This window comes from Cynocephalus volans, chromosome 10 (assembly GCF_027409185.1).
Source record: "Cynocephalus volans isolate mCynVol1 chromosome 10, mCynVol1.pri, whole genome shotgun sequence".
Lineage (NCBI taxonomy): Eukaryota > Metazoa > Chordata > Mammalia > Dermoptera > Cynocephalidae > Cynocephalus > Cynocephalus volans.
In genome coordinates, this window is record NC_084469.1 from 94673957 (window position 1) to 94701751 (window position 27795).

The 27795-nt window shown below is 55.1% G+C and overlaps 1 protein-coding gene across 7 annotated transcripts in view; it reads left to right on the plus strand.

The window, feature by feature from the left end:
• The first annotated feature begins 6599 nt into the window (after window positions 1-6599).
• The window catches only part of TCF3 (transcription factor 3), a 38857-nt gene continuing 17661 nt past the window's right edge, over window positions 6600-27795 (plus strand). For 4 of the 7 annotated variants that reach the window (XM_063110587.1, XM_063110589.1, XM_063110590.1 and 1 more), the window contains exons 1-5: window positions 6601-6688; window positions 8751-8882; window positions 12588-12660; window positions 26815-26888; window positions 27161-27239. In XM_063110587.1, the coding sequence (XP_062966657.1) occupies window positions 8811-8882; window positions 12588-12660; window positions 26815-26888; window positions 27161-27239 (298 nt within the window). In that variant the 5' untranslated portion in view covers window positions 6601-6688; window positions 8751-8810. Of the gene's footprint in view, window positions 6689-8750; window positions 8883-12587; window positions 12661-26814; window positions 26889-27160; window positions 27240-27795 lie in introns of all 7 variants that reach the window. The other 3 variants (XM_063110588.1, XM_063110594.1, XM_063110592.1) reach the window with 1 other exon arrangement.

Genomic DNA, 27795 nt, shown 5'->3' on the forward strand with positions numbered 1-27795 from the left:
TTATCATGTTGCAAATATTTTCTCCCCAGCAATCCCATCTCATCTAACTTCATCTGTGAGTCTGTTCCTATTTGGAGGTGTTTAATTTTTATGCAGTCGAATTCAGATTGTTTTCTTTCTAGGGCTGGGCTTTGTGCTTTTTCCACCCCCAAAGAGAGCAAGGAAGTGTGGAGCCAGCCTTTGCCAAGTATCTTCTGATCCTAAGAGTGCAGGGACCTAAGGAGTCCAGCACCTCCCATCCACCCAAGCCTGTCTCACACTCACCCACCCCCAGCTATTTGAAAACTCACACCCACAGGAGGACAAGCATGGGCCAGGCCTGAGCCTAGAGGTCTGGGGACCCACAGGGGACTGGCCACCACCCCCGATAGGAGGAAACAGGGCCTGCCTCCCTCCCTGGCCTCTTGGACGACCTATTTGTGCAACCTGTTTATTTTCTCTGCAAACACCCAGCAGGGTCAGCCCCGGCCAGGAAGCAGCATGTGCAGCTGATTCAGCCTCTTCGGAACTCAGTTTCCTCCTCTGCAAAATGGGGCCACCCACAGCCCCTACTCGATGGGCTGGCACGGGAGGATCACGGGACACGACAGGCATAAAAACTGCATCATGGTGTCAGGCACATCGCAAGCAACCAGGTGATCTCCTCCTCTTGCCCGTTCTCTAAAACAGGCATAAACACCCACTCGGAGACGTGGCTCGTGGGGGGTCCTGGGCACAGAACCTTACCTGGCTTTACCGCCTGGAGGTGTGACTTTGGCCAACTGGCTGTGTCCCTCTGTGCCTCATTTTCCCCACCTGCAAAATGTGTGCCCACAACAGTCCCCACCTCACAGGGCCAATGTTACAGGTAGGGAAACCTCGACGTGAGCATCCCTGTGAGTATCCAAGTCCCCCCAGTACCCCAGACATGGGGCCTGGAAGGGGATCTAGCCAAGTCCCAATTTTCAGAAGGGGAAACAGAGGCCCAGGAAGGGCAGCCCCTGCTCAGCGTCACATGAGCCGGTCCCCTGCTCTTAGGGCCACCATGCAGGCCTTCCAGCTCACCCTTGGAACCTTGAGCACCTATTACATGCCATGTCTCGTGGCGTAAGAGTGAACAAGACAGCCGAGGTCCCCGCCCTCGGGGGGCCCCTAATCTGGTGCAGGTGAAAAGTGAATGGCAAAGAGACGTCTGGTGACAGGCGCCGCGGCAGGGGCAGGGGCCTGGCCTGGGGGCTGGGGAGGCTTCCTGGAGGAGACAGCACCCAAGCCAAGGGCAGAAGGGTAAGGAGGAGAGAGCCAGGTGCAAAGAGAGGAAGGCTGGTCCTGGAGGACGGTACAGCAGGGGCAACCGGCGGAGCGTGTGGAGGAACGGTGAGGGTGGGGGCAATGTGACAGGGCTGGGGGCGCCGGGAGCAACAGGACACCCTGTCCCCGGTGCAAAGCTGCCGCTGGCCGAACCAGGAAGGGTAAGGAGGCTGGGAAAGCAGCAGGAGGCCAGGGTGGTCCGGACTCCAGACAGGGTGGCCTGGGCTGGGTTGGGGACATCAGTTGGTGCCACTCCTTGGCCCTCAGCACAAACCCAGGGAACGGCTGCCTGCTCCACCTCCTGGCCTTGCCTGAGCTGTCCCCAGTGCCTGCTCACCCCTCCTCGCCCACCAGGCCGGTGACAGCTCAGCATCTGTGCCCCAGTCCAGGGCAGCCACCCTGCGCCCCAGCTGGGCTCCCCAGCCCTAAGTCTCTGCCTTGAGACCATCGCTCACTTCATGGGTCTGGGGGCATCTGTGTTCCTGTTTGCCTAGGGGTCTTTGTCACCTTCACCGGAAGTGCCAACAGGTCCGGGTTTCCATCTGTAAAATGGGTGTCTCCTTCTGTCATCCTTTTTCCTGCAGGCGTCTCACCCACAGCCAGGTCGCAGGCCACCCTTCCTCCCCCCCAATGAGACCATACCGCCCCTTGGCTCCCCAGCACCCTTGAATAAAACCCAAACTCCTGAGCCAGCCCGTAGGTTCGGATCCCTATATAGGGATGGCTGGTTCGCTCACTTGGAAGAGCGTGGTGCTGACAACACCAAGTCAAGGGTTAAGATCCCCTTACCAGTCATCTTTTTATTTAAAAAAAAAACCCAAATCCAAACTCCTTTGCATGGCAGGGTGCCCTCGAATGGCTTCTGAACTCCTGGCCTTTGCACCCGTAGGACCTAGGGCCTTGATTGCCCTTCCCCCATTTCTGGGAGGCACCAGGGTGCAGGTGAGTGAGCTTGGGAGGGCAGACAAACTGGGTGTGGGAATCTGACCCAACCGCCCATGAGGGGACTCTTGAGTCTGAGCCTCAATTTCCCCATCTGAACAATGGGATGATTTCCTTTGTCCCCCAGGCAAAGCTCAAGGCAGCTGGAGACCCCTAGGAAGAAAGGAGACATCCCCGTGGGGCCCAGACTGTGACACTGCCACCCCCACGCCACCTTGGGCAGAGGTCAGGGGCATGTGGGCGGTGGGAATCGGGTTAGGCTTCCTGTCCCCTGTCCCACCTCACCTGGGGTAACTGGGCCGTACAATGACCCATGGGGGCTGATGGGTAGGCGCCCCATGTTTGCACAGGCCACCCCGGAATGTGGCAGGACAGGCCCCGGGGGGCCCCTGAGTCAGGAGCTGTGGGCACCTGGCCAGGAGGGGAGGGGCCATCTATAGCAGGTGGCACTGGCCCAGAGAGGGATGGGCACAGGACAGGTGAGGAGGGAGCTGGGTGGGGGTCTCAGATGGAAAGAGGGTTCAGTGGGGTCTGACTCGTCCATTGGGGCTCGGTCCCAGATGAGGGCTCACTCATCCACTCACTCGCTGGCTGTCCCCTCTCACACAGCCCCTCCTGACCACGCCCTGGCTCTGTCCACAGGGCCTGAACACTGCCCCACACATGGACTTTCCATCCCCCACTCATTCCCCACACTTGCCCTGAGCTGACCCACTCAGAAAAGGGGCCAACATTCATGCACCTAGATCCTTAACCCCACACCCAGCACTGGTGGGATGCAGGCTCTTCACCCTCGCCCCCTGGGCAAGCCTTCAGTTATCCCTTAAACCTACCCGTTCATCATCCTCACGGCCACTGCTGTCTGGGCCACCCCTTTCTTCCCCCTGATGACCACCCCCACATCCTTCCCCCTTGAACCCTCCTCCATGTGGTAGCCACAGGAATCTTCGCACAAAGCAGATCATGGTCCTCTCCTGCTCAAATTCCCACCATGGCTCCCCAGTGCCCTCACCATAAAGACCAGAATCCTCCCTGACTTCCGTATGCAAGATCCTTCCTGCTCCGTTCTGATCTTGGCTCCTCTCCTCTCTATTTCTCTGGGCTGTAGCCTCAAGGGCCTGTTGCTTAAATACAGGCATGCTCGGTCCCACCCCAGGGCCTTTGCCCCTGCTGTCCTGCCTGCCTAGACTGTTCTCCGCTCTTTGCCCATCAACACCACTGATCCATATGTAACAGCCCAAGTGTCGGGCCGGGCGTCCTGTGGGATGTGCCAGATCTTCATCTGGGACCCCAACAGCAGGAGGTACAAGGCTGGGTCTCCTGTCACCCTCAGCGATCCCTGCCCAGCTCTCTTGGCCCACTGGCTCCCCAGGACAAATCCAGCTGAGTCCCAGCCCAGAGCAAAGCCCAGGCCGCTGTGGGGTGGTCAGGATGAGCTCAGATGTGTCGGGATCAGTTCCCTTGATGGGGCTCGGAATAGAGCCAGAAGCCCCCACCTGCGGGGGGCCCCATCACCCCTCCGTGTGCGGGGGGCCTGGCTCCCGCGATAAGTACTGAGCCGACGGTCCCTCCCCCTCCCGCCACTGCTTCTGAGATGGAGGGAGAAGCAGGTCCTAAGTCCAATTACATTCTCTCTGTGGACAACCATGGCCTGCACACCTACTGAGTCTGTCTTCTGGAAGCTTCCACCACCATCCCCATGTTCTGTCTCCTCCTCAACCCTCTTCACTGGTGGGAATTTATCCTTGGCATTAGTTACTCCAGCAGACATGGGTTTATGAGCCCAGGCCGCGCACAGTAGGTGTGGCTAGAAGGGAAGGCACAGGCTGCAGGTGGGGAGGCCGCTCACTGGCTCCTGCCGCCTGGCCCGGCGGGCACCCAGAGGAGAACAAAGGCCACAGTCAGGCGGGTGGAGGTGGGCGGGCTGTGGGTCGCCCCTGAGGGGTCCTGGCACCAGTCTCTGGCTGCCTGTCCCCGTGCCAGGGCCCTGTAGGGAGTGCCCCGGCCTCAGGGCTGGGCAGAGGTGGCGACTGAGTGGGGGCCCCCGCGGGCTGCTCCGCCCAGTGACTCAGCCCCAAGATGGGCCTCCCCAGGGGAGACAATGGCGGCTTGTGGGTGCTGGGAGAGCCTCCTAGCCGGTGTAAGCCCCAGGGTGGACTGGGCCCAGGGAGGAGCTCTCTGAACCTCAGTTTCCTCATCTGTACAATGGGTTTAACCACTCAGGCGTGAGGACCAGACAGTCCAAATATGAGTATGGCTGGAAAGAGCCCTATTCGGTACTGATAGTCAACTCTGTACCCCACAAATATGTATAATCAATTATATGTCAATTAACAAAACTAAAAGAAAGAGCAGGGGGTGGGGGTGCTTCTGATGGCTCATCTTGCCTTGCAGGCTGGGGACTAGACTGGTCACAGTCACCAGAGTCCCAGTGCCTGGCACAAAGCCTGGTACACTGTCAGCGCTCAATAACTGAGCTCCCTTTCCTGAGTGAAACTGAAGGTCCACTGTAGAAACACTGGCTCTATGGTTTAGATCCTGAATTTGGGTGGGGGGGTGGGCCAGCCCACGCTGAGCAAGACTGGGGACCCCGGCCCTGAGAAGCTTCAACTCCAACCCGCCCTTCAAGAAATCACCAGGCTGGGGTGGAGAGACCCAGAATCAGCCACAGACACCCTCAGACCCATGGGGTCAGGGTTGAGGCATAGGGAAGGGCTTGGGGTTGAGGGGGCCAGAGTGGGATTGGAGCTACTGAGGGGGACCCTTGCTCCAGAGACCGACGTCACTGTGGAGGGAGGCTGAGGATGCAGGCACAAGCTATCCTTTCTATTCTCCTGATGGGGAAACTGAGGCCCAGAAAGTAGCGAGAACTTGCCTTGGGTCACAATCCACAACCCTCTCCCCAGACCTGCAGCACGTGGGGGACTTTCTGGGCCAGAAGGGGTCAGCGTGAGGGCCAGCCCAGTCTGTGGGTAGCAGAAGGGGCTTGTTATCAAGAGCGCCCTATGCCCCTGACCTCCACCTGGACACGTTGGGCTGCAAGCAGCATTGAACTGTAATGATTCATTCAGGGGCTCCGAACTGGGGTGGGAGGAGTGTTCCAGGCAGAGGGAACAGCAAGGGTAAGACCCGGGGGGAGGGGATGAGCTTGGCCGGTTCCGGAACAGCGAGGGGCTGGCTGGTGTCGTTATAGCCAGGTGGCCAGAGAAGTGGTGGCCTCCTCCCAGGCCTGGAAGTGGGGAGGCCCCGGGGAGCCTTGCAAGGGTGTATTGTTTTCATTTACAGTTATTACTACTCTGACTCTGTAGGGTCTATGGTTCTCAAAAGCTGAAGAGCCCCTGACTGTGAGAGGCACGTTTGACGAAAATGGACACAGACTACTGAATCTGAAAGCCCAGTCCGGCCTTAGTTCTGTCGAAATTCTATTTGACAGATGAGAAAACGGAGACTCAGGTAGGGAAAGGCACAGTCCAGGTTCCACAAGGGGCTCTTTGACCCCGAATGGGAGCAAGCCTCGGTTTCCCCGTCAGTAAAATGGGTCTGACGTCGTTCCCTCGGGCCTGGGATGCCCGCTCTCAAGGCTCAGCACCCCGGTCCAGATCCTAGGAACTCAGATACAACCAAACCGAAGACGTCCCGCGGGCGGGCACGCAAACCAAGAATAAAACTTCAGAACCCACCCACCTACCCCACCCCCCGCCGCTGGCTCGGAGCGGGGGCAAAGAGGGAAGGGACATCGGCACGAATGGCCAACAGCCTCGCCAATCAAGCCCTTGCATCCTCCCGATTGGCCAGCGCCTGTCAGTCTTATCTTTCAATCTCAGAGTCCTTACTCGCTTGCGTCATGGCGGACCTCTCAATCCCGTGCGCCTCCGCGCATGAAAATAGTCCCTGGAACCTACCCGCCCCGTTGGCCAACAGAAGCCCCGAGTCCCCCAGCTCTCGGATTCCGGGTTCCGCGGGGCTGCGGGGTCCTTCCGCGGGCGCTCACGAGACCGACCAGCAGGGCCGGGGTCAGCCGGCGCTCGGGGGGGGGGGGGGGGGGGGGGGGGGGGGTCCGCGCGGAGGGATCCGCGGCTCGCACCGAGAGGGGCGCGGAGGCGGGGCGGGGGCGGGGCCGGCACGGGGCGGGGCCGGCAGCGGGCGGCGCGGGGCGGGGGGCGGAACATGTCTCATCCCGCCGCAGGAAGATGATGAGGCAGCGGCGGCGGCGGCTGCGGGTGTAGCGGGCCGGAGCCGAGCCGGACCCGACGCGGGCGGCGGGCACCGCGCACACCGCTGCCCCAGCGCCCCGTCCGGCCGCGCGCACGAGCCCCGCGGGGGAGGGGGCCCGGGCCACGCGCCGCCGCCGCCCACGCGCGACCCTCGGGCCCGGCCGCGACGCCCCTTTGTCCGGGGGGGGGCTCCCCGCTTCATGCCGCCGCCCCTCGCGCGCTGCGGGCCCGGCCGCGCCGACCAGGTTAAACACGGCCGGGACCCCGGGCTGTGGGGGCTGAGGCGCGCGGCGTCAGGGAGCCGCGCCCCGGGACCACCCGTCGCTTTGTGCAAAGTTGACCCCGGCCCTCCCCGCGCCCGCCGGGTGGGGGCAGGGCGGAGGAAGTCGGGGCGGGGGGCGTCGAGCCGGGGTGCGCGTCCCGCCCGGGCCGGGCCGAGGGGCGGCGGCGGTGGCCGGCGCGGAGTCATTGTTCTCCAACTTTGCGCGCCGGTGGGGGGGCCGGCGACGTGGAGGGGCCCGGCGCGCTCGGGTCCCCTCCCAGCCCGGCGGGTCCCGGGCGCTGCGGGAAACTTTGGGGAGCCCCGGTGGGAGCGTGGGGAGCGCCGCAGGGACCGCTGAACTTTGTCGCGGGGACCTCGGGGGCGCCACCTCCCCCGGGAGGGGCCCGGCCTGGGCGCCAGAGTTTGGAGGGGGAACGAGGGAGGGGAGCCCTTTTGTCTGCGCGGGGACGGTGCCGCCGCGCGGGCCGCAGGCTCAGGTTGAAGGGCCGGGGGCCGGGGCCGGGGGCGAACATCTGCTCCGCGTTAATGCGGGGACAGGCGCGGCGGGTCAGCACACGGCGGCGGTGGCGGCGCGAGCTTCAAAGGCTCCCGGCCGCACCGGCTGCGGGGCGGGGGGGGCGGCTTCCCGGGCCCCCTCCCACCCCGCCCCCTCCAAAAAAGAGTTTTCAGGACCCTCCCGACCGAGTGGTGTCAAACATCTTCCAAGTCCGTTTTAGGTCCCCCCGAAGTCTTCCCGCTCGCCTCTGAAAGCTTCTGCAGCCCTCCCCCCCTAGTCTGTCTGAAAATCGGTTTCGGCTACCCCACAAAAAAGTGCGGTTTCGTACTCCTCAAAAAAAGGCAGTTTCGCACGCCCTCCAAAAAAGAGAAAAACTCGGCGGGGGAGGGGGCGCGCCCCTGCGTCCGTTTCACACCCCATCGCTAGCTGGCAAATAAAGGGGGGTCTCCCTTGACCTCGGAACCCCTACTTCCCCCAGCCGCTGAGGTTTCTCCTTGGCCGCCCCCGCCCCCACCCGGGGAACCCTGGAAAAAAATAGAAGCTGGAGGGGGTTTGCGAGTCTCTTTGGGACGGAGACCGTTCTCTCTGCTCCGTTTTCTAGGGGTGGAATGGGGCTTGGCAGGTGGATTCCCCATCCCCCATCCTAGAATGAATCCCGCTGGGACCACAAGGGGAAACCCTGGTCTTGGGACCCCCCCCTCCCCTCCGAGGGCGGGAGGCAAGGGATGTTTTCAAAGTTGCTTAAAAATAATTCCCGGATACATCGTGACAATAAAACAACGTGGGGTGTTTTTTTTTCTTTTCTGAATTCGGTTGGGTTTTTTTTTTTTTTTAAGGGGGTTGGGGAGAGGAGGTTAAGGGTGCAGCGAAGCTTTGCGGGTTTCTTGGTAGGGTGGCCTCCCCCACCCATTAGGTCGTGAATCTGGGAGAGGGCTTTGCTGCTTTTGACCTGTGGATTTCTTTCACTTTGAATTTGGGGGTGACGGGGCCTTAAACGTGCTGTGACAGCTGGTGGGGGGGGGTCACCAAATTTTGGGGGGGCGGGGCCTGACTAAGCCTACTCCTTTCCCAGGGGCGGGGCCGTGGGGGAGCCTAGAGGTGGTTGGAAATGGGAGATGTGGCACTGAGGACAAGGGACCATTCCCGCCCTGCGTCCAGTTTGAAATTTGCAACTTGACTCCTTGGTGGTTGCAGAGGGAGTAGAGGGGATTTATGTTCACACCCCCTCCCAGTGTTGGAACAACTGGGGGCCTCTGGGGAGGAGGGTTCTAGAGGGACCCAAACCCATATTCCCAGCTTCCCTGTCCCCACCCCCATGATCAGGAAGGAACTCAGTTTGGGAGATGACCCCTTCCCTGCACAGGCACCTGTAGAGCTGAGACCCTCAGGGCAGTTAAAGGGGCTTTTTAAATGGCTTCCCCATCCCCCACCTATACAGTTTGTCCCCAGTGGCTCACACCTCCTCTCTCCTCTTGTTTTTTCTGTGTGTGTTCGTCTGTCCCTGTCTCTCCCTGTGTCCACCACACAGGCCTGTTTGTAGGCCTGAGGTGCCCACCCTGGCCCCTGTGCCCACCGTTGCTGCTGGAGAATGAACCAGTCGCAGAGAATGGCGCCTGTTGGCACAGACAAGGAGCTCAGTGACCTCCTGGATTTTAGCATGGTAAGCCAGAAGCCCCCCACCTTCTGGACGTCCCTCTGCACCACCACCCCTAGAATTCACAGGAAGGTTTTTAAGGGGAAAGAAGTGTTTTCCAGAAATACTGCCAGTGTCAGAGCCTCAGCAACCTGTTAGGGTGGAAGGTTCTCCTGGTGGGGCTGGGGAAGTTGGATTACTCTCCAGTGGGCTGGCTGGCACTCCCATGGTAGTGGTGTGTACAGCATCAGGGTTTTGTCCAGCCACGGAGTAGGTACAGTCCAACACTTTACAGATGGGGAAATTGAGGCCTTGAGACAGGAAAGGGCTGTCTGGGGCTTCTAGCTTCTCTTTGTGGGGTTAGGGGGCTGGACCTCAAGGGCTCAGCCCTGAGGCCCCAGCTAGACTTTGAGCAAACTGTGGCCTTGAATTTCTGATCTGTGAAGTGGGTATGAGCAGGGTTATTTGTTCCATCATGGGTGCAAAAAGTAAAGGATAAGAAGAGGTACCTAGTAGTGACGAGGCAGGCATGTTGGGCCTGTATGGGGCCCCCCTCCTTGTGTGGGCAGAAGATACAGAGCATAAAACTAATTCTTCAGTGATTTAGTCACTCATGAGGGCTCCCATGGTGAGGGCTTCAGTTTACAGGAGCACAGGTGTGGTTGACCGGGAAAAGACCTCGTTGTTAGCAGTGAGTGGAAGTCCTGGAGGAAGTGTTGAGCACACAGTAGCCAGCAGTGGCCAGCGCTGTTACTGCTGTCAGGGTTATTGTCGGGAGGGTGGGGGTGGCTCCAACACTTCCCAGGTGGAGCCATCTCTGAAGGGCCTGTTTTCCAGCTGGGTAGATGGAGGCTCAGAGAGGGTGCAAGCTCCCAGAGGTCACACAGCTCAGGCCCAGTGCAGCTGAGAAACCAGAGCCCCTTGAGTATCAAGAGCTGGCGGGCATCTTGAAGGCCCACCGTACACTGAAGACCCTTGTTGGTGTCAGAGGGGGTGAGCAATGCTTTCTTGACAAATGCAGGAACCTTGGGTGTTTTTCCTTCTGGCTCATGTGCAGGTGATTCCTTAAATCACACACCCCCCACCCCTTCTTTGGTAGCCACAATTTTGGTTTGGAACAGGTTGGGGGAGGGCACTTTCAGTCTGAATTTAATTCTCCTCTGGTACGAGGTCCAGGTTACTGTCAAAAACAAAAGTCCCCAAACCGAAACGACATCAGACATCAACCACCCTGCAGAACAGTCTGAGGGCTGGAGGGGCCTAAGCTCCCAGAATGGCCATGCTGGTATTTTTAAGTCCCGCTTTATTTTTGCCTTCCCAACTGAGTAACCAGAGGTGCAGTTAGGTTGTTTTTTTGTTAAACTGACAAGTCACAGATTATTGGGCTGGAACGGACCAGCTTTTGGGTGGTGGAGGTGGGGGCACGGGCTCAGCCCCACGGCTCCCAGACCCTTCGCCTCCACCATCCGAGGGCCCCAAGCTGCTCACCCACCTCCCCCTTCGGTCCAGAGGGTCCAAAAATCTCCCCCACCCTGGGTCAGAACCAGCAGTCTGTGGGGAAACTGAGGCTGAGGAAAAGGAGTTGCCAGTCTCTTTAGGAGTCTCCCCCGCTGGAGCTTTATCCAGAGCTGGATTTTCACCCTCCTTGATATTGTGAGGAGAGAGGCCCGTCTGACCAAGTCACGAGGCTCCTCATTACCTCCCATGTCCCTCTGTCCCACCATAGCTGCCCCGTACCGCCTGCCCACAGAAGTTGCGTAGGTTTGTGTCTTCCAACAAGAACGCACCCATCTGAAAACAAAGCGCTTTCTTGGACCAGGTTCCCATAAAGTGGAAGAGGTGACTGTTAGAATAGAGAGTAGATCAAAGGGCCTGGAGGGCCCACGAGCCCCTGGCTGAGGCTGAGTGACGCTCGCTGCGTGTGTCCACAGTGGTCACTGAGTGGTGGGGCTGCAAGGGTGAGGGGTGGGAGTGAGCGCTGGTGGGAGGGGCATTGCCCTGGACCCTGGCTGTCAGTAACCAGCAGAGGCCCTCACCAAGCACAAGACGCCCGTGTTCATTTGGGTTTCATCACATCCCACGTGGCCAGAGCCCTGGGTCCATTTCACAGAAAACAAAACTGAGGCTCTCGGGTGCGGGGGCTGGTCTGGGCTGATCACAAGGCCTACAGAGCCCACAGGACATGGCCCAGTGCCCTTGTGGTGAGCACCACGTCAGCATAGCCCTTGCACCTTGGAGGATGAAAGAAGTGGGAATGGAATTGACCCCGTCCTCCTTCCACCACACCATGGGCTTGGCTGCTGACCCCAGGTCTGGGGTCCGTTTGGTTCTGGTCTTAGGTCAGGCTAGCCCCTCCCCCAATACAGGCCTCAGTTTCCCCAATGGGAACAGGGCCCTGGGGCGGTTGGGCCAGTTCCTATTCAACGCATGAGTGCAGCCAAGCCCACAAAAGCTGGGGGTGGGGGGTGGGGAAGGGCAGCGCAGTGCAGACTCGGGTGAGAACCTGCCTCCAGCCAGAGCCAGATGAGAATATGGACTCGGTTTCCCCTTCTATAGAATGGGGGCGTGGGAGACAGGACCCCACTTCCTGGCTCCCCCTCAGTGCTTGTCACGGCCACAGGTGCCATGCCTTCACCTTCCGGCTGGCTGGAGAGGGTTGTGGGGGACTGTCAGCTTGGCGGCTCCCCAACAGTCCCTGGCCCCAATTCCAGCCACTTTAATCACTTGGGCCCCAAAGGGAATCTTTAAAACCCAGCCCCTTGGGGCAGGGCAGGGATGTGTTTTGTTTTTTCTGTGGCAAAAGGGTTTGTTGATGTTGGCTTTTTCCGGTTAATGCCGCTAAGCTGTTTAATCTTTAGGGACTTAGCGCCCTGGGTATGGTGTGAGCCAGGCAGGAGGGAGGGGAGGGTGGCAGTCCTACACCCTTAGCGCCTGGGACAGCCACTGAACTGGCTCTTGGGGGGTGGATGCAGCCTTTCCCCGGCCTCTACAGCTTCCTGCCGGCCAATGGGCTCTGTCCAAGCTTTGCCTCCAAATGCTGCTTCTCTGAGCCTCAGTTTCCCCTTACAACACCTGCTTCTCATTGAGGGTGGTGAGGGCCACCCAGGCAGTCTTAGAACACAGCTTGGCATATGGGGAACTCAGAACATGAGGAACACTTGACCCCTAGTACACTCTCCTCATTCCCAGCTTTGGGGCCTCTCCACCCTCCCCCATAGTCCCCGACACACGGGGTCAGGCACACACAAAGCGTTCTCACCCTGTTGGCAGATGTTGACACACACGGTGACAACCTGACCGGTGTGGGCTGGGCGTGAGTGTGCAGGGCGGGCTGGACCTGGGGCTCCTGCCGTGTCCACCTGCCGAGTGTAAATGGTTTCAATTTTTACAGATGAAACAAGCACAAGAAAACTTCTGTGTAGTCTCTTAGAGCTAATACGTTGTATCAGTTGCCTGAGTAGCTTTCAGGACGCCCCAGGAAACAAACAAAACAAACATGGTGTGAACCCAGAGTGTTAAGATGTAAACCTGCACATTCCAGGCCATGGGCACATCCCGGCTTTAGGAACGTCACGCCCAGAGTCTTTGGGTCTCCAATGGGACAGGACAGACATTCCTAGGCATAGCTGGGTCACGGGTCCCCCGACATGCCCAAGCTGTGCCCACGTCCCTAGCGCCAGCGTGTGGCTGTGCCCTGCCCCTGCTCACTGCTCCCCTCTCCCTTCCCTACAGATGTTCCCGCTGCCTGCAGCCAACGGGAAAGGCCGGCCTGCCTCCCTGGCCGGTGCCCAGTTTGGAGGTTCAGGTAGGACCGTGGTTTCCTTCCCAGGAAAAGACTGATGCCTGGGAGGGTCTGCTGAAGACGGAGCCTGGGATGCAGGTGCTGCGTCAGGGCCCAGGGGACCGGAGGGGGGGGTGGGGCAGGGCTCCATAGGAAGGAGGGTGTGGGGGGCGGTGGGTTTGGGCGTACACTTGTGGAAGTGGGGTGCAGCGACCTGAAAACCCTGAGAATCAGCTGTTCATTTGTATGGCCTGACAGAGAGAGACCCGTGGTGGACAGTGCCCAGGGGGCTGCATGGAGTCCCCCGTCCTGCCCTGTGCCTGGCATCTGGGCTCCTGGCCGGGGGTTGGGGGCTGGGTAGGAATCTTAGGACCAGGGGAGGGGACTGGGCCATGTATGGATGGAGGGGAGCTCAAGCCTTTGTGTCTCCTGCCCATCCACAAGGGGAAACTGAGGCTCAGAAGGGATGTGGTGTGGAACCCCAGCACTCACCAAAGCCTACCTGCCTTGTAAGCCCCTAGTGAGGCCCAGCTTCCCTGACTGTTTTCATTCAAGTGTGAATGAGGTACTTACTGTATACAGGACCCAGCACTGGGGTAACCAGCCATTCTGGTTTGCCCAGGACTGAGAGAGATTCTTGCAATCTGGGATCTTGAGTGCTAAAGCCAGAAACATTCTAGGCAGACCTTGACACATGGGTCATCCTGCCCGATGGCATGGGGTCGTCAGGACAGCTGAGGGGACTGAGAATTATGTAATGGAAGGATGTCAGGGTTTTGAGGAGCATACAGTGGGGTCAGGTGGCAGAGCTTGGAGGAGGGACTGCCACAGAGCTAGGGGAGACATTTAAGCAGAGACCTGAGGGAGGGGAGCCAACACGAGTGTGAGGGGAGGGTGTTCCAGTCATAAGGAACAGCACATGCAAAGGCCCTGAGGCAGGACCAGGCCTGGAGTGTTGAGAGAGGCCTGTGTGGCCAGAGGTGAGGACAGGGATGGGACAGGCAGGTCGTGCAGGGCCTCATGGGCCTTGATCGGGTCATTGTTCCAAAGGCAGTTGGGAGCCATGGATTTGCTGGGGAGGCTGGGGTTGATGGGTCCTGATGCCTAGTTTAGAATCTTGAAAACTTTCCTGCTCTTCCTGGACTTTGTCTACTTTCTGGAGGTTTCTGGATTGGGGCCTGTTTGGCTGTGTCCTCCCTGTCTCTTGGTCAGAAGTAGAAAGTTCTGTCTGGCAGTTGTCTCTAAAACCCACGTGGGTGACCAGTGGGCTCTGGCTGGAGGAGGAGGGGGCTTGAGGGGTGGGCGGAGGTGGTTGGTGCCTACCCATGCTCACCCCACAGGGAGGGACCTCATGTTTCTGCCCTCACGGCTGCATGCTGGCCTTCCCCTCTGCCTGAGGAAGTGACCACGGGGCTGGCCGGAATATGCCCTGAGGCATGGAAATCCCCCAGGCCACTCCCTGTCACACCGGAAATGGCCCCCAGGAACTGGAGGTGATACCGCTTCCCTGCCTCAGGCAGATAGTCAGGCCCCAGGGGCTTCCTGGAGGAGGTGGCACAGACACAGCAGCTGTCCACTCTCCCAGACCTCTGGCACGGAGGGTGGGGTGGGAGGCATCTTCTCTCATCCATGGTCCTCTCTCACCCTCCCAGCCCTTGCTCAGACCTGTCTCAGCCCTGAGTGGACAAAGCCATTGATGTCTGGGCCTCTCGGCCACAGGGAATGTTCCTTCTCGATTCCCCCTGCCCAGCCCCGCGTCTCCCTGGACACCTAGCCTGGCCTGAGCAGGAACCCTGCAAACACTCGCAGATGGATTCTCTGTGGTTGTCAGCAGCCTCGTCCTGCTCTCTGGCTCTTCCCTGACTGCCTCAAATGGGGAGGGGCTTGACTTCCCTGCCACCATGCATCAGGGCATAGTTTTTGGGAACCAGCATGTTGCATTTCTGGCCCTTGGGCGGTATGATGTGGTTGGTGGAGCCTGGGGGCCCCCTCCCATACCGGCCACATAGCTGGGCGACCCTCCTCCCCAGGTACAGTTCAGGAGTTGGCTCCCGCCTGCATTCCGGGGGCAGCACAGAGCTGGGAGCCACAAAACCCAAGCTGGAGGAACCAGGGAGCTGTGTCACCTGTATCAGGCAACGTGACTTTTCTGAAATCCAGTTGCCTTATCTGTGAAACGGCATCTGCCTCATCTGCGGAGGATTCGGGGAGTCCATGTTGTGATAGGGCTTTGTGAGCTGTAAGGTGTGGTGCACATCTCAGCAAAGTCCTCTCCCCTTGACCCCCACATTGAGCTCATGGGGAAAAGATCACAGGCCCAGGGCTCACAGCAACTGGGACCAGCCCATGTGGGGGGGTCTCTCAGCTCTGGGCTCATTTCCCTGCTGCTGCCGCCTCCTCCATGGAACTGAGGACCTCAAGAACAGAGGAGTTTGTGCTCCATGAGCAGGAGGGGCAGCCCCGGAGCTGTGTGACCGAGGAAGTTGCTCCCCTTTCCAAGCCTCGGATTCTTTCATCAGAAAGACGGGACACCTTCCTTCCAGACCGGGCCAGGTCAGCTTAAGGGACCACCATGGTTTGTCAAGAGTCCCCAAATGCTAGTGGGTCCCGCCAGCAACTTTATGCACCATGGTGTAGCATTTATTTAGTATCCTGTTAAATCAGTTAAAGTTGGTTTTGAAAGCAGCCTGGGCCAGAATGGAAGGTGTCCCTAAAAGTAAGTCACATCGAAGAGTCTCCCTCATCATGGTTTTTTAAAAGAATTGGTGTTAAGAAAGGCATTAGAGGCAAATTAATGGGAGGCCAAGATTTCCTGGTTATCAGGATTGGAAGTCATTTAAAAAGAAGTTTTTCTCTTCCCTTCCACCCCCATTTTGGGAAGCCCTCAAGCACAGATCTCTAAATGACAACTCATCTTCAGCCAAAAAATACAACATCGGAGGCCACAAGAGACATCAGGAAACACTGTTGACAGACCAAAGGAAATTTTTTCCTGTCTTTAATTTCTCTGTCGCTTTCTTGGTTTGTGTAATTGTCAATGCAACACGCGCTCAAAGTGAAAATCTAGCACTAGGTAAGACTGTTCCACATTTTGTTTCCAGAGAGGACCCTGGATTAACACAGGTGTGTGGGATGATTTCTTCAGGGCAAATTTCTAGAATTGCGGAGTCTGTGGATGTGTTTTCACATTGAAAATGTCCCTCGGAGGGCTGGCCCATGGCTCACTTGGGAGAGCGTGGTGCTGACATCACCAAGTCAAGGGTTAAGATCCCCTTACCAGTCATCTTTTTAAAAAAAAAAAAAGAAAAGAAAATGTCTCTCCATTTCCCCGCCCCTGAACAGCACGGGGACCTTTTTAATATCTTCCCTTTTGGTAGATAAGAGAGATGATGTCCTTTTAACTGGTGTTCACTTGACTAATAGAGGGTGATTATTTTTTCAGATGTTGATTGGTCATGCGAATTCTTTTTCGGTGAATATTCCGTGAGTCTCTTGATCCCTATTTTTGGCGTTTTTAATTTAGGCTAACTGTTAACTTTGAAGTCATGATAGATGCTCATACAGGGTGGTTCCAGGCAGCCGTGGTGGTAACACCCTGCATGTCCACAGTACAGTGTCAAGTCCAGGCAACAGACGTTGGTACAGTCTGCAGAGTTCACACAGATGTCACCGGTGTGGGGTGCACATGCTGTGTGTAGAGTTCTACACAGTTTTGTCCCGTGTGTGGAGTCATATGACAGCCACACTATCTAGATGGAGAACATCAGCCCTGTGGTCTTTCTTCCCCACCATCCCTACCCCTGGAACCACTAGTCCATTCTCCATGTACACAACTTGTCATCTTAAGATTCCATCTTAGATGGAGTCATATAGTATGCCAACCTTCTGAGATTGGCTTTTTCCACTCAGCATAACTCCCTGGAGACCCATCAAAGCTGTTAGTATCGATAGTTTGTTCCTTTTTATTGCTGTGTGATCAACTTTTCAACAGCAGCAATGATACCAACCAATGCCAGCTTACGTTGCCATGTCTTAACACCAAGCTTGGGTTATTTACTGGGAGTTCTCAGTCCTCAAATGTCAATGGAATAGGTGTAGTTGTTATCCCCATTTTACTGAGAAAGAAGCTGAAAATCAGTAACCATCCCCACTGTCTAGAACAGATCAAACATTCCCAGTTTGAAAATCCAAAATGTTCCAAGATCCAGAACTTTTTGAGTGCCTACATGACACTTAAAGGAGCATTCTGGATTCCAGATTTTCAGGTGAGGGATGCTCAACCCATTAAGTATTTGCAAATATTCCAAAATCTGAAATCCAAAATACTTCTGGTCCCAAGCATTTCAGTTAAGGGATCCTCCACCTGTACTGCCTGCCTGTAATGTCCTTATATCCCCTATACTGCTCTTGTTGACTTGTAAACACTTTATATAGGAAGGATGTTACTATTTTGTCATCTGTGTTGCAGCCTTTTTCCCCGATTCATTGTTTATAAACATTGTTATCAATGGAGATTTTTAGTTTGTCTCGGTGGTTTACAGGTTTAATTTTTATATTGTCAAGTTCTATCAGTCTTTTCATTTACGGATTTCTAGACTTGGTGCCATTCTTGCAAAACTTTTTTCTGTTCTGTGCAAAAAGAATTGGAGTACATAGTCTGTTATGCAGTACAGCTGTGACAGCCACAAATGTGCCATCTCCTCATTACATGAGGTTAGGGAACATACAGAAAAGGGTGCTGGAGGGGAGAGGAGCGAGCTTTCGCAGTCCTTGGAAGAGCAAAGAAATGAAAAATAGGTGAGAGGTAGAGGACCTGAGCTGTAAAGTGGTTAAGGTTGAGCTAATGCAGCACTTCCTGGCCATGTGCACGTATCGGAGCTGCTGAGAACACACACCTGGGTCCTGGGCCCAGCGCTACTAATGAAAAGGTGTCTACTGATGTGAGAGCTTCCCAGCTGATTTAGAAGCACTTACTGGAGGCTGTGCCCTGTAAATAGGGACCACAACCCCTTTGTAAAATTGACTACGTACTGGGCACCAAGAAAATCTCTGACATGAAAAAAGAACGTTAAGCCATATCCCCAAAGAACAATGCTGTAAAATTAGAAATAAAAGACCAAAAAGTAGAAAAGTAAAAAGCCCCACTGTTTGGAAAATACCCAAATTCCTTTTTTTTCCACTTCTTGAATTATAGAGGAAAAAATTAAAACAGCCATGGCAGAATGGACAAAAATTGTCAATAATGTAAACACATTGAAACCATGGGGTGCAGCCAAAGCTGAACTTGGGGGGAGAATCGTAGTCTTCAGCATTCTCATTATTAGAGCAAGCAGAATGAAAAGAAGTGGGTTAAGCGTTTGAGGTAGGAGGTTGTCCAACAACAGATAAACTCAAGGAAGCCCTTGGTGGTTTGAAATGCCTCATAGCATCTCCTAAGTTGCAGGTTACCCTGAATATTTCTCATGTTCTTACCTTTCTGTGTTGTTTCTGCCTTGATACCACTCAGTTGTAGCTGCTATAACTTTAGGGTATTTTTATGGTCTTGCCTTATGTGGTGTTTTTCCCCATATTTTGAGACATACTGATAATTCTTCATAATTTTTAGTATAATTATGTTGACTCTCCCACTCTTAAAAAAAAAAGCCTTGGGATATTGATATTGTGTTAAATTCATAGATACATTTGGAAAGAGCCACTTGTCTTTATCATACTGAGTTTTCCATCATAAGAACCTGGTATTTTTCTTTTTTAACCTTTAGTAGTTTGTTTTGTGTGTATGTATATCTGTGTGTTTGATTTTGGCAGCCGGCCAGTATGGGGATCCGAACCCTTGACCTTGGTGTTGTGAATGTCATGCTCTGACCAGCTGAGCTAACCAGCCAGCCCCAATCCTCAATCGTTTTTAACACACACTTTGGAAATTGAAGTATGAGACATCTAGTCATTTCGTTTTTCTTTTTCATTTGGTCACACACATTTCCAGATGGGGTTACTTCCAGATGTTTTAGGATTTACCGTGCTGCAGCTGAGTGACATTTTTCCTCATGTTTTCAATCTGGTTACCTACTGGCATCCCTTAATGCTCTGTGTTTTTCACTTGGTTCGATTTTCCAGGTAAACTGACCCGCAATTCTCAGCATGCAGCCCTCCCTCTGTCCCAGTATTGATGCTGAGTGTCCCAGTATTAGCTGGGGTTTCTAGAACCTTTGGCGGGGGTGACAGCGGGGACCCTACCCTGGGCAAGTGCCATTTGGTCTGTTGGCAGAGAACGGGTTGGCTGTGCACAGCAGGCCTGAGATGCTAGCTGCCAACTTGAGACAGACCTTTGTCTATTTCTATCCTCTGTTCAGGACGTGTCCCTCTGGTCCTATTCGACCATCCACAGTAGGTGGTCGACATTACCACATGCAATTGTGTCTTTGGCCGCTGGTTTCCCTCCTTCCCTACATCATCCTGATATGTCCCACGAGCAGTTTTTCTCATACCGGATACCACTTGACTTTCGGGTACTCTGTTTTAACGACTGGATCAGATCCGCTAGCATTGTCTTTCGCATTTGCTGGTTTTCCTAAGTGGTGTTGGCCAGAGGTGCCCTTTGCAGTCTCTCAACCAAAGCCAGGCAAGGCTCCTCTCACTGGAACATTCTCCAGCGAGCTGGAGCCACCGTCCCCTCCGTGAGTCCTCTGCTCTGATGCTTTCCCGGGAGCATTTTTATTTCTCTGGCGACTATTGGCCTGTTGAGATTTTGTCCACTCTTGTCCACTGTAGCATTTTCTTAGGAAAAAATTACCCATCTCAGGCACTTTTTTTTTTTTTTTTTCAGATGACCAGTAAGGGGATCTTAACCCTTGGCTTGGTGTTGTCAGCACCACGCTCAGCCAGTGAGCGAACCGGCCATCCCTATATAGGATCCGAACCCATGGCCTTGGTGTTATCAACACCACACTCACCCGAATGAGCCACGGGCCGGCCCTCAGGCACATTTTAAAATGTGTTAACATTGGCTTCTTTTAATAAAGTATGAAGTCACCTGTCCTGTTTGCTGGGAGATAAGAGTTTGTGTTTCAGTCTTAAGTCTACTTATTCCGGCTGGCCTCTTAGCTTGGTTGGTTAGAGCGCTGTGTTATAATACGAAGGTCAAGTGTTCAGGTCCCCATGCCAGCCAGCCACCGAAACAAGAAAGTTTACTTTTTTTTCTGTTCTTTTGTCCTTAATTCACCTGCCTTGTGCTTTATGTATTTTATTGACTTTTCTTCCAAGAAATCTGTTTCATCAGTGAATCAGTATTTATCAGTTGACTATTTTTCACTTATTTTTTGGTAGCTGGCCAGTACAGGGATCCGAACCCTTGACCTTGGTGTTATAACACACCGCAGGCTAACCAACTGAGCTAACCGGCCAGCCCCTATCAGTTGACAATTTTTATCTTAATTTCTCCTCTTTTTAAAGTTTTGGGTTTTTTCATTATTTTACTTTTGAATTGAAGGCCTCATTTATTTATTTCTGTTCTCTCTTGCTTAGTAACCGAAGTGTTGAGGATTATAAATCTTCCTCTAAGGGCCACATTAGCCAGAGCTCATTTGTTTCAATAATCTATGTTTTTTATATTATAAGTACTCGATTTTTTTTTTCTTTGTGTCAGGTTGTTTCCGAGTTCCAAGTTGGGAGTGGAGTGTTTGTTTCTTGATTTCTAAGTCTCCGATGCAAAAACGCAGATGTGGCCTGAACAGTTGCCACTGGTTGAAGCACACAGCTGTGCGGGCTGTGTTCGACATTCATCACGGGTCCTTGAGGGAGGTCTTTAGTTCCCAGCTTGGGCATCTTTAGATTTTTAATCTGTGCAGTGTGAAAGATTAGGAGGCCGGTTCCCTCGCTACTGTGTGGTTGGGTTATGTATTTGGATACTGGGTTATTGGGCTCATAAAAGCTCAAGACAGTGGGATTTCATTATGGGTCAAACCACTGTCCACGAAAGCCACCGTCTGCTCCGTGCTCTAGCGACAGCTTCTGTGCAAAGCTACAAGCCTTCCTTTCTAAAGTTTGTGTCCCCTGGTGCATCTTTGTGCACCTGCCTAATCTTCCCAGGTCACTCATTCCAGAACTGTCTTTTGCAGGCACCGCATTTTTTGATTTACAGAAATGAAGTGCGAGTCCCACTCGCGTCTTCAGCCCTTCCTTCCATGTCTCGTCTCGTTTTTCCATCTGCACGCTTGCTTCCCGCAGTTGCTTCTGTTTGGATCGTGTGTTTTCGTGCATCGTTTTCGGAAGGTCTGGACTGGCTCACGGATCCACCAAAGGCTGTCATCGTAGTTTTGAACACCATGCTAAAACAGCCCTTTTCTAGCTCGATCAGCTTCAGAAGTGAAATTGCATCATCCCAACCTCCCCATGGGGAAGTAGAGGAAAGAGCCTGTGTGTGTCCCTTCCCTGCTGGTGTTTGGTGTCCGTAAATCACCACTTTTTAAAAACACTGCATCTTTTCACTTGTGAACCATCTTTGCATTTTGCTTGGAAACATTTGTGTCCTTCTTGTAGGGACTCTGTCACTTACTGTGAGGCCCAGAGCAAATGACTTATCTTTTTGACACCTGTTTCCTTATCTATAAAATGGGCATTACAGCAGCCATTGCAAAGACTCAATGAGGGAAAACTTGCAAAGTGCCCAGAACGGCTCAGCCCTGGTGGGCTGCTGTTCCTGTCATTGGTGCCAGGAGTCTTTGGTGTGTGGTCAGATGTCCTCCCTGTCCCCACTCCCAGCTCATCTGACTCCCATGTTCCCCGTTTGGATGCCAGCTGTCGTGAGCTCTTCTGGCCTCTGGTTCAGAAATGTTTGTCAGTTACGTCTTTCCATTTGTCTGATTCCTGTGGCTGGCCGGTGTGGGGATCAAACCCTGGCTCTCGGGATCACCAGCACCACGCTCTGGCCAGCTGAGCTGACCGGTAAGCCCTGGTCACTTACAACTTTGACTACCACACATGGGACTTCTGTCTGTTCCCTCCAGGATCTGGCCAGCTGTCTGCTGCTGGGTCTCAGGTGTGAGTTCACTGGTGGCATCATGTCCTGGGTCCCTTCTTCTCTTTGTCCTCCGTGTTTGGTGCGTTTGCAGAACGGTTCTGCTTTCACCCCATCTGGGGTTGCTTTTTAAACCCTCCCAGGGGTGCTGTGTTCACTTCCTTTCTCAGCTTTTCCTGCTCTCTCTCTCTTTATTATCTGTCTGAAATCTCATCTTTCTTTTATTCCGTGGGACCCGCATGCTCTGTATGTCTCTTGAGGGCATGTGGTGGTTGCTGTCCTGAGAGAGTCTTCCGTGTCCTAGGATTAATTGTCATCTAAATCCACCAGCTCTGTTCGTCCTCAGTGTTCCGAGTCTGTTTCTTGCAGAGAGGTCCCAGGTTGGCTTCGGAGCTCATGTTTGGGGGGCCAGGTTCTCCCGTCCTAACTCTTGGATCCCCCTTGACACTGAAGGAGGGGGAAGGAAGGACGATCCCCATTATCACCTTGGTCACTGATCTGAAATTCACAGCAGGCAGGGTCAGCCTCTGCAGTGGGGGACCCCGTTTCTCTGTGAATTGTTTTTTTTATGTATTTGCTGGGCACACACACCCCCGCCCCCAGGGCCAGCCCTGTCCACCAGGGAATCCCCTGGGGGTTGGAGAAGAGCCCCTAGTTGTTTCTGGTGGATGAGGCTGCCCATTTGACCCACACAACTGTGCTATTGCTCTGCTCAAGGGAACATTTTGCCATTTTGGGGGCTCCAGGGCCCCCCACTCATAGGGTGGGATATGGCCTCCTCCTCCAGCCCCAGATTCGTTCACATGCTCGGGTGGGCCAAGGGGCCCTGCTTTCTACCCCCCGCTCCCCCAGATATTAGGGGCAGATACAGGAAGGGCTCTGAGCTGCTGCAGGGACGCCTTCAGTCTGCTCGGGCCCTGCCGTGACGTGGAGTCTGGCCTGCGGTTGGCGTCTTTCCCACGTCCTTGCTGGCAACGCTTCTGATGCTTTTCAGGACGCCAGGAGCCTGTTAGCCAGAGCCTGTGGCCACTGCAAACCTTGGGAATCTTGCTAAAGTTTCAAATTCTGCAGACCAAAAAAACAAAGCAAAAAAACACCAAGAAAAATTACAGTAAGAGGGACAAAAGTCAGTGAATCTGGCTAAGGGCAAGTCTTGGTTTCGTCCTTGTAGCTTTTCCCTAAGTTTGCCCTTACACAAAAATTAAATTTGCTTCTTCTCCCCTCCAAAAAAAAAACAGTCCTCCCTAGGCTCATGGTGGGAGCCCACCTGAGGAAGGGCTGCCCCCAAACCAGGGTCTGATTTCACCCTTCCATGACCCCCCAGGTGACTGGAGTGGGTCAGAGAAGCATCCTGGACCTCAGGGGCCAGACCCAGGCCAGGCAGCTGGGCAGCCACCACTTGCTTCCTCCTGATTTAATTAGGAGGAATAGAAAAGGGGCAGAGGAAGAGCTGACGGGCGCAGGGGGGTGTGCTGGCCATGAGCACTGGGTGCCCCCTTCGGCTTCTGAGCTGAACAGACTTATGTGAGCCCCGCCCGAATCGTTGCAGTTATTAAGGCCCTGCCATTAGTTTCCTTTAGATGCCCTCGTGGTACGTGGTGGTAGCAGTTATTAATTTAGTCTTTATCTCTTGGGGCTGTGCTGTCCAGGACAGCAGCCCCTGGCCACGCACAGCTGTCTACATTTGCATTAATTAAAATTATGTAAAGTTGGCTGGCCGGTTAGCTGAGTTGGTTAGAGAGTGGTGGTGTAACACCGAGGTCAAGGGTTTAGATCCCCCATACACACACACACACACACACACACACGCACAATCACACAATAAAATAAAATTACATAAAATCAGAAGCTCCCTCCTTCCCCCCAGTCTCACTGGCCACTTTTCAAGTGATTAGTAGCTGTAGGTGGCTACTTTATTGGACTGTGCAGGTAGAAAACATTTTGATTGTCACAGGAAGCGCTGTTAGAGACACAGTTCATGTTATTTATGAGTGAAATGAAAAAGGGGAGGAGATATGTTTGTGGGGGCCCAGCCCTGCACCAGGTTGTGCTGGGGACGCAGAGAGTGGCCCTCAGCTGGGAGGGGCCAGCAAGGCAACTTCAGTACTTGATGAATCAGCAGCTGTGGAGACCACCAGGGCAGAGCTCAGGCAGCAGCATGGGCAGAGAGGAGGGTGGGCAGAGAGGAGGGTAGTGAGGCCAGGGAGGAGTTTGGTCTTTACCCTCAAGGCTATGGGAGCCATGGGAGGGATCCGAGGAAGGGAGGAGGGCCAGACTAGATTGTCCTTCTAAAAGCTCCATGAAGCTGCCAGGTCAGCAGGAGGCCGGGGAGGAACTGCGGCGGGGACTGGGCTTGACCCAGGGCTACAGCTGTCAGACTGACCAGTTGTGAAGCCTCATGTGGTAGGCCACAGAAGGGAGGGAAGGAGACAGGACGACTCCAGGATTTTCTCCTGAGCACCTAGGTGAGGGGACATACTCCAGAGCTGGGGCTGCAGGATGAAGTCTCTAGGCCAGTCTGAAGCCAGACCACCCGGTGGTGTGCCTAAGTGTTTGGGTTGGGGGCAGTGGAAAGGGCTGTGCACAGGGCTCCTGTCTACCATGACATCCGCCTGTCCAGCATCATAACCCACTCCTGGTACTGAAGTCTGTTCATCAGGCTCGTATGGAGGCAGCAGAAACCCAAAACCAACTGTGGCAATCTTCCTTCGTCCCCCAGTCGGCTGACCTTGTCTGTAAAGGGCTAGATAGTCTCTATCACAACCACTCAACTCTGCAAAAGCAGCCATAGACAGCATGTGGACACGTGGGCGTGGCTGGGCGCCGATGAAACTTCATTTACAGAATCAGGCTGAGGGCCGGCTGCAGTTTACCAACCCCGCCAAAGGAATCGAGCACAGGATATGGGCCCTGGGTCCTGACCAGTGTTGACTGAGTGCCTCTTGAAGCCCCCTTCCTCATTTTCAAATGGGACATCAGGCAAAGGCCAGCCCACAGCCCACAGTCACAAGGTGAAGAGGTGACCCACTGGGACCAGGGCCAGGAAGCCACCACACTGCAGTGTTCATCGTAATCCTCACAGCAACCTGGGGAGGTGGGCGGCCTCGTCACCCCTGGTTGAACTGCTCCAGGGGGACTCCACCCCCCAGTGCCCTCTGCACCCTCTGCCTCTAGGCCTTCTTTTCGGGGTGCTCTCCTTCAGCTGTTTAACTCCAGTATTTAAGGGGGAGAAAAGGGAAATCATAGAAATATTACATTCAACAGCAACGTCTTTTCCTATTAGTAAGTTTCAATTAGGGCAGACACAAGAAATGCATTATGAATATTCATGACTGGGTTATCAAAATGCATAATTAATCAGGGGGTGTTTAATAACTATTAATGGTGGTGGGGGAGGGACCATCTTTTTTTGTTGTTGTTATTTCTAGGAGGGAGAGGCCAAGGGCTGTGGGTGTGGGTGGTTCCCAGGTTCCAGTTCTCACTCAGGCTCACCCCAGCTGCGATCTTGGGGTCGAGGGTCCTGGCGCCTGCAGGGGCACGTTGTAGATGCTCCTGGGTGTGGGGGGCACGAGAGCAAGGACTTGCTTCTCAGGTGGTGGCCGTGGCCGGTGGGGAGGGGATGTAGAGAGAAACTGAGGTCCAAAGGGTGCTGGTGCTCTGCCCAAGCTCACACAGCCAGCCAGCCCATCTCCCAGGGCCAAGTGGGGATCTGGCATCTTGGGTGCAGACGCTCCAAACCCAGTGACAAATGGTGGGTGGATTCTGGAGACCCCAGGAGCCTCGTCCCCCACCCGCCTAGGCAGCATACCAGCCCCCTCCCATAAAGACATTGGAAATTTTTTGATTAGAAAACAAAATCTAAATGAGCTGTATGAATATTCATTAGGGTATGGAATTAATATGCATAATCATGCAAATGAGACAGCAATTAAACACCAGTTCCTCGAGGGGAATGATTAACACAAAGGCACTGAAATAGAAGGATGCAATTTGAAAGAAGTTTCTGGTGGGGATGAGCAGGGGAGGGCAGAAGGGCGGGGTAAAGGAGCTGACTGGGGTGCGTGGGTGCCTCACCATGTCTAGCCTGGCTGCAGTGTGGGGTCACAGGGTGGGGAGGGAGCAGCCCCAGGTTGGGCCTGGAAGAGTCAGGCCCCATCAGCCCTGTCTCCCCGCAGCCTGGCTCTAGGGGTGCCTGTGGCCTCAGAAGTTGGCCATGGACACCCCAGTCCTGCAAAGTCAAGTCTGTTTGTAACCCCATTTACAGAGGAGGGAAACCAAGGCATGGAGAGTGGCCCTGTGGCCAGGTTGAGGGAGCCCAGGGGCTGCTCTCTTACATTTAGTGCTCTGTGGCCCCCTATGGATGGGGACAGAGTACCTGCCCCAGGAAGGATCCAAGCAGGCACTGCCTGCTCAGTGCAGAAGATTCTGGAGTCTTGGACGGGCGGTTGCCTGTGAGAGTGTTCAGAGAGATAAGAGCCCCACCCTGTCCCACCCCACCCTTGGGAGCAAGGTCTTTGTCCTTGTGCTGTTTAACTCCTGCCACATTGTTGGCCTATGGCCTCCTTAAAAGGCCGCAGGAGCCCTGGGTCAGCCTCATCCCCGCCCATGCCTCGTGTCTAAAGGGGATTCGGTTCCAGCCTCACAGGGCTGCCAGCCTAGTGCCTGATGGTTGGTCTCTGGCACCCACTTCTGTGATTTCAACAAAAGGATGGCCCTGCTTCCTGCGTTGGTGGCGCTCATCACCCACTCACTGATGTCCGTGCGGGCCTCTTGCCAGGGTCAGAAGCGATCAGAGATCATGCCTGATCCAGACACCCCAGCTCCACGTGGTCATGGTTGGACCAGAGTGGGGAGGAGGCTCAGCGTGGAAGTAAAGGCTCTGCCCAGGGTGGGCGTGGTGACTGGGGCTGTGAAGAGTGGATAGGAGGTTGCCAGCAGAGGTAGCCAGTGGAAAAGTTTGAGTTGCAGACCTGTAGGTACACTGAGAACCAGTGTGTCTGGAGTGTTTGCTGCTGACTATGGTGTCGTGACGGGCTGGGTTACACAGGGCTCCAGAAGCCCTCTGGGTCCAGTGAGGCTTACCCGAAGGACATAGGGACCAAAGCTGGCTTTAAAGCCAGTTGGGGATGGGAGTGGGCCCCAGTGCTCTCCTTTTTGCCTTGCAGGTCTCGATGACCGGCCCAGCTCAGGCTCCTGGGGCACCAGTGACCAGAACAGTTCATCCTTCGACCCCAGCCGGGTAAGGAACCCCTGCGAGACCCTAGATCCTGGGTTTCCCTTGCCTGGGGTGGGGGTGTATGAGCGAACGGAGGCTGAGAAAATGTGGGGGGGGTCAGACGCCAACCTGCTTTCTGGGGGGGTTCGGACTTGGAGACTCGCATTCGAGTCCTGAGTCTGGCACGGGAAATATGTCTGCCTCCCAGCTGTAATATGGGTGGGCCCCGGCCCCGCACCCCCCACCCCCCACCCCCAAGCCTCTGGCACTGCTCACCCCCACCCTGTCTCTCCTAGACCTACAGTGAGGGTACCCACTTCAGTGAGTCCCACAGTGGCCTCTCTTCGTCCACATTCCTGGGACCCGGACTTGGAGGTGAGTGTCCGGCGTCCAGCATGGGGGCTTGTCCCATAGGTGCACAAATGGTAGGCCTCGAGGTGCAGTCAGGGCAGTGGAGCCCTGGGCACTTCTGGAATGTCCACTCAGAGATCACTGGCAGCAGGAGCCTCTGCCTGGCCTCGGAGCAGAGTGCAGCTGGACACGGCCCAGACTCCCCTGGGCGTGGCAACTCTGCGACTCTGTTTCTCTGTCTGGGAGTTGGAGGCAGGAAGGCAGTTCTGCACCCCACTTCCCTCCTGGGGTTGCTGGGGGGCTCTCCTGCTTCTAAGGGGAGTGGTCATTGGGGACTGGCCAGGGCCCTGCTGGGAAATAGACTCAGGAATCCTGGCCCTTCCGCGGCCCACCCACCCTGTCTCCCTGGGGGGTCATCATCTTAACAAGAGAACCAAAGCTTGGACAGGCCTGGGTCCAAGATCTACTCTACCCACTGTGGACCCCAGGCAAGCACCATTTCCTCTCAAGCCTCAGTTTCCTCACCTGTGGGACACAGGGATTCTCACGGAACCTTCCGTGTAGGAGGCAGCCACCTGTA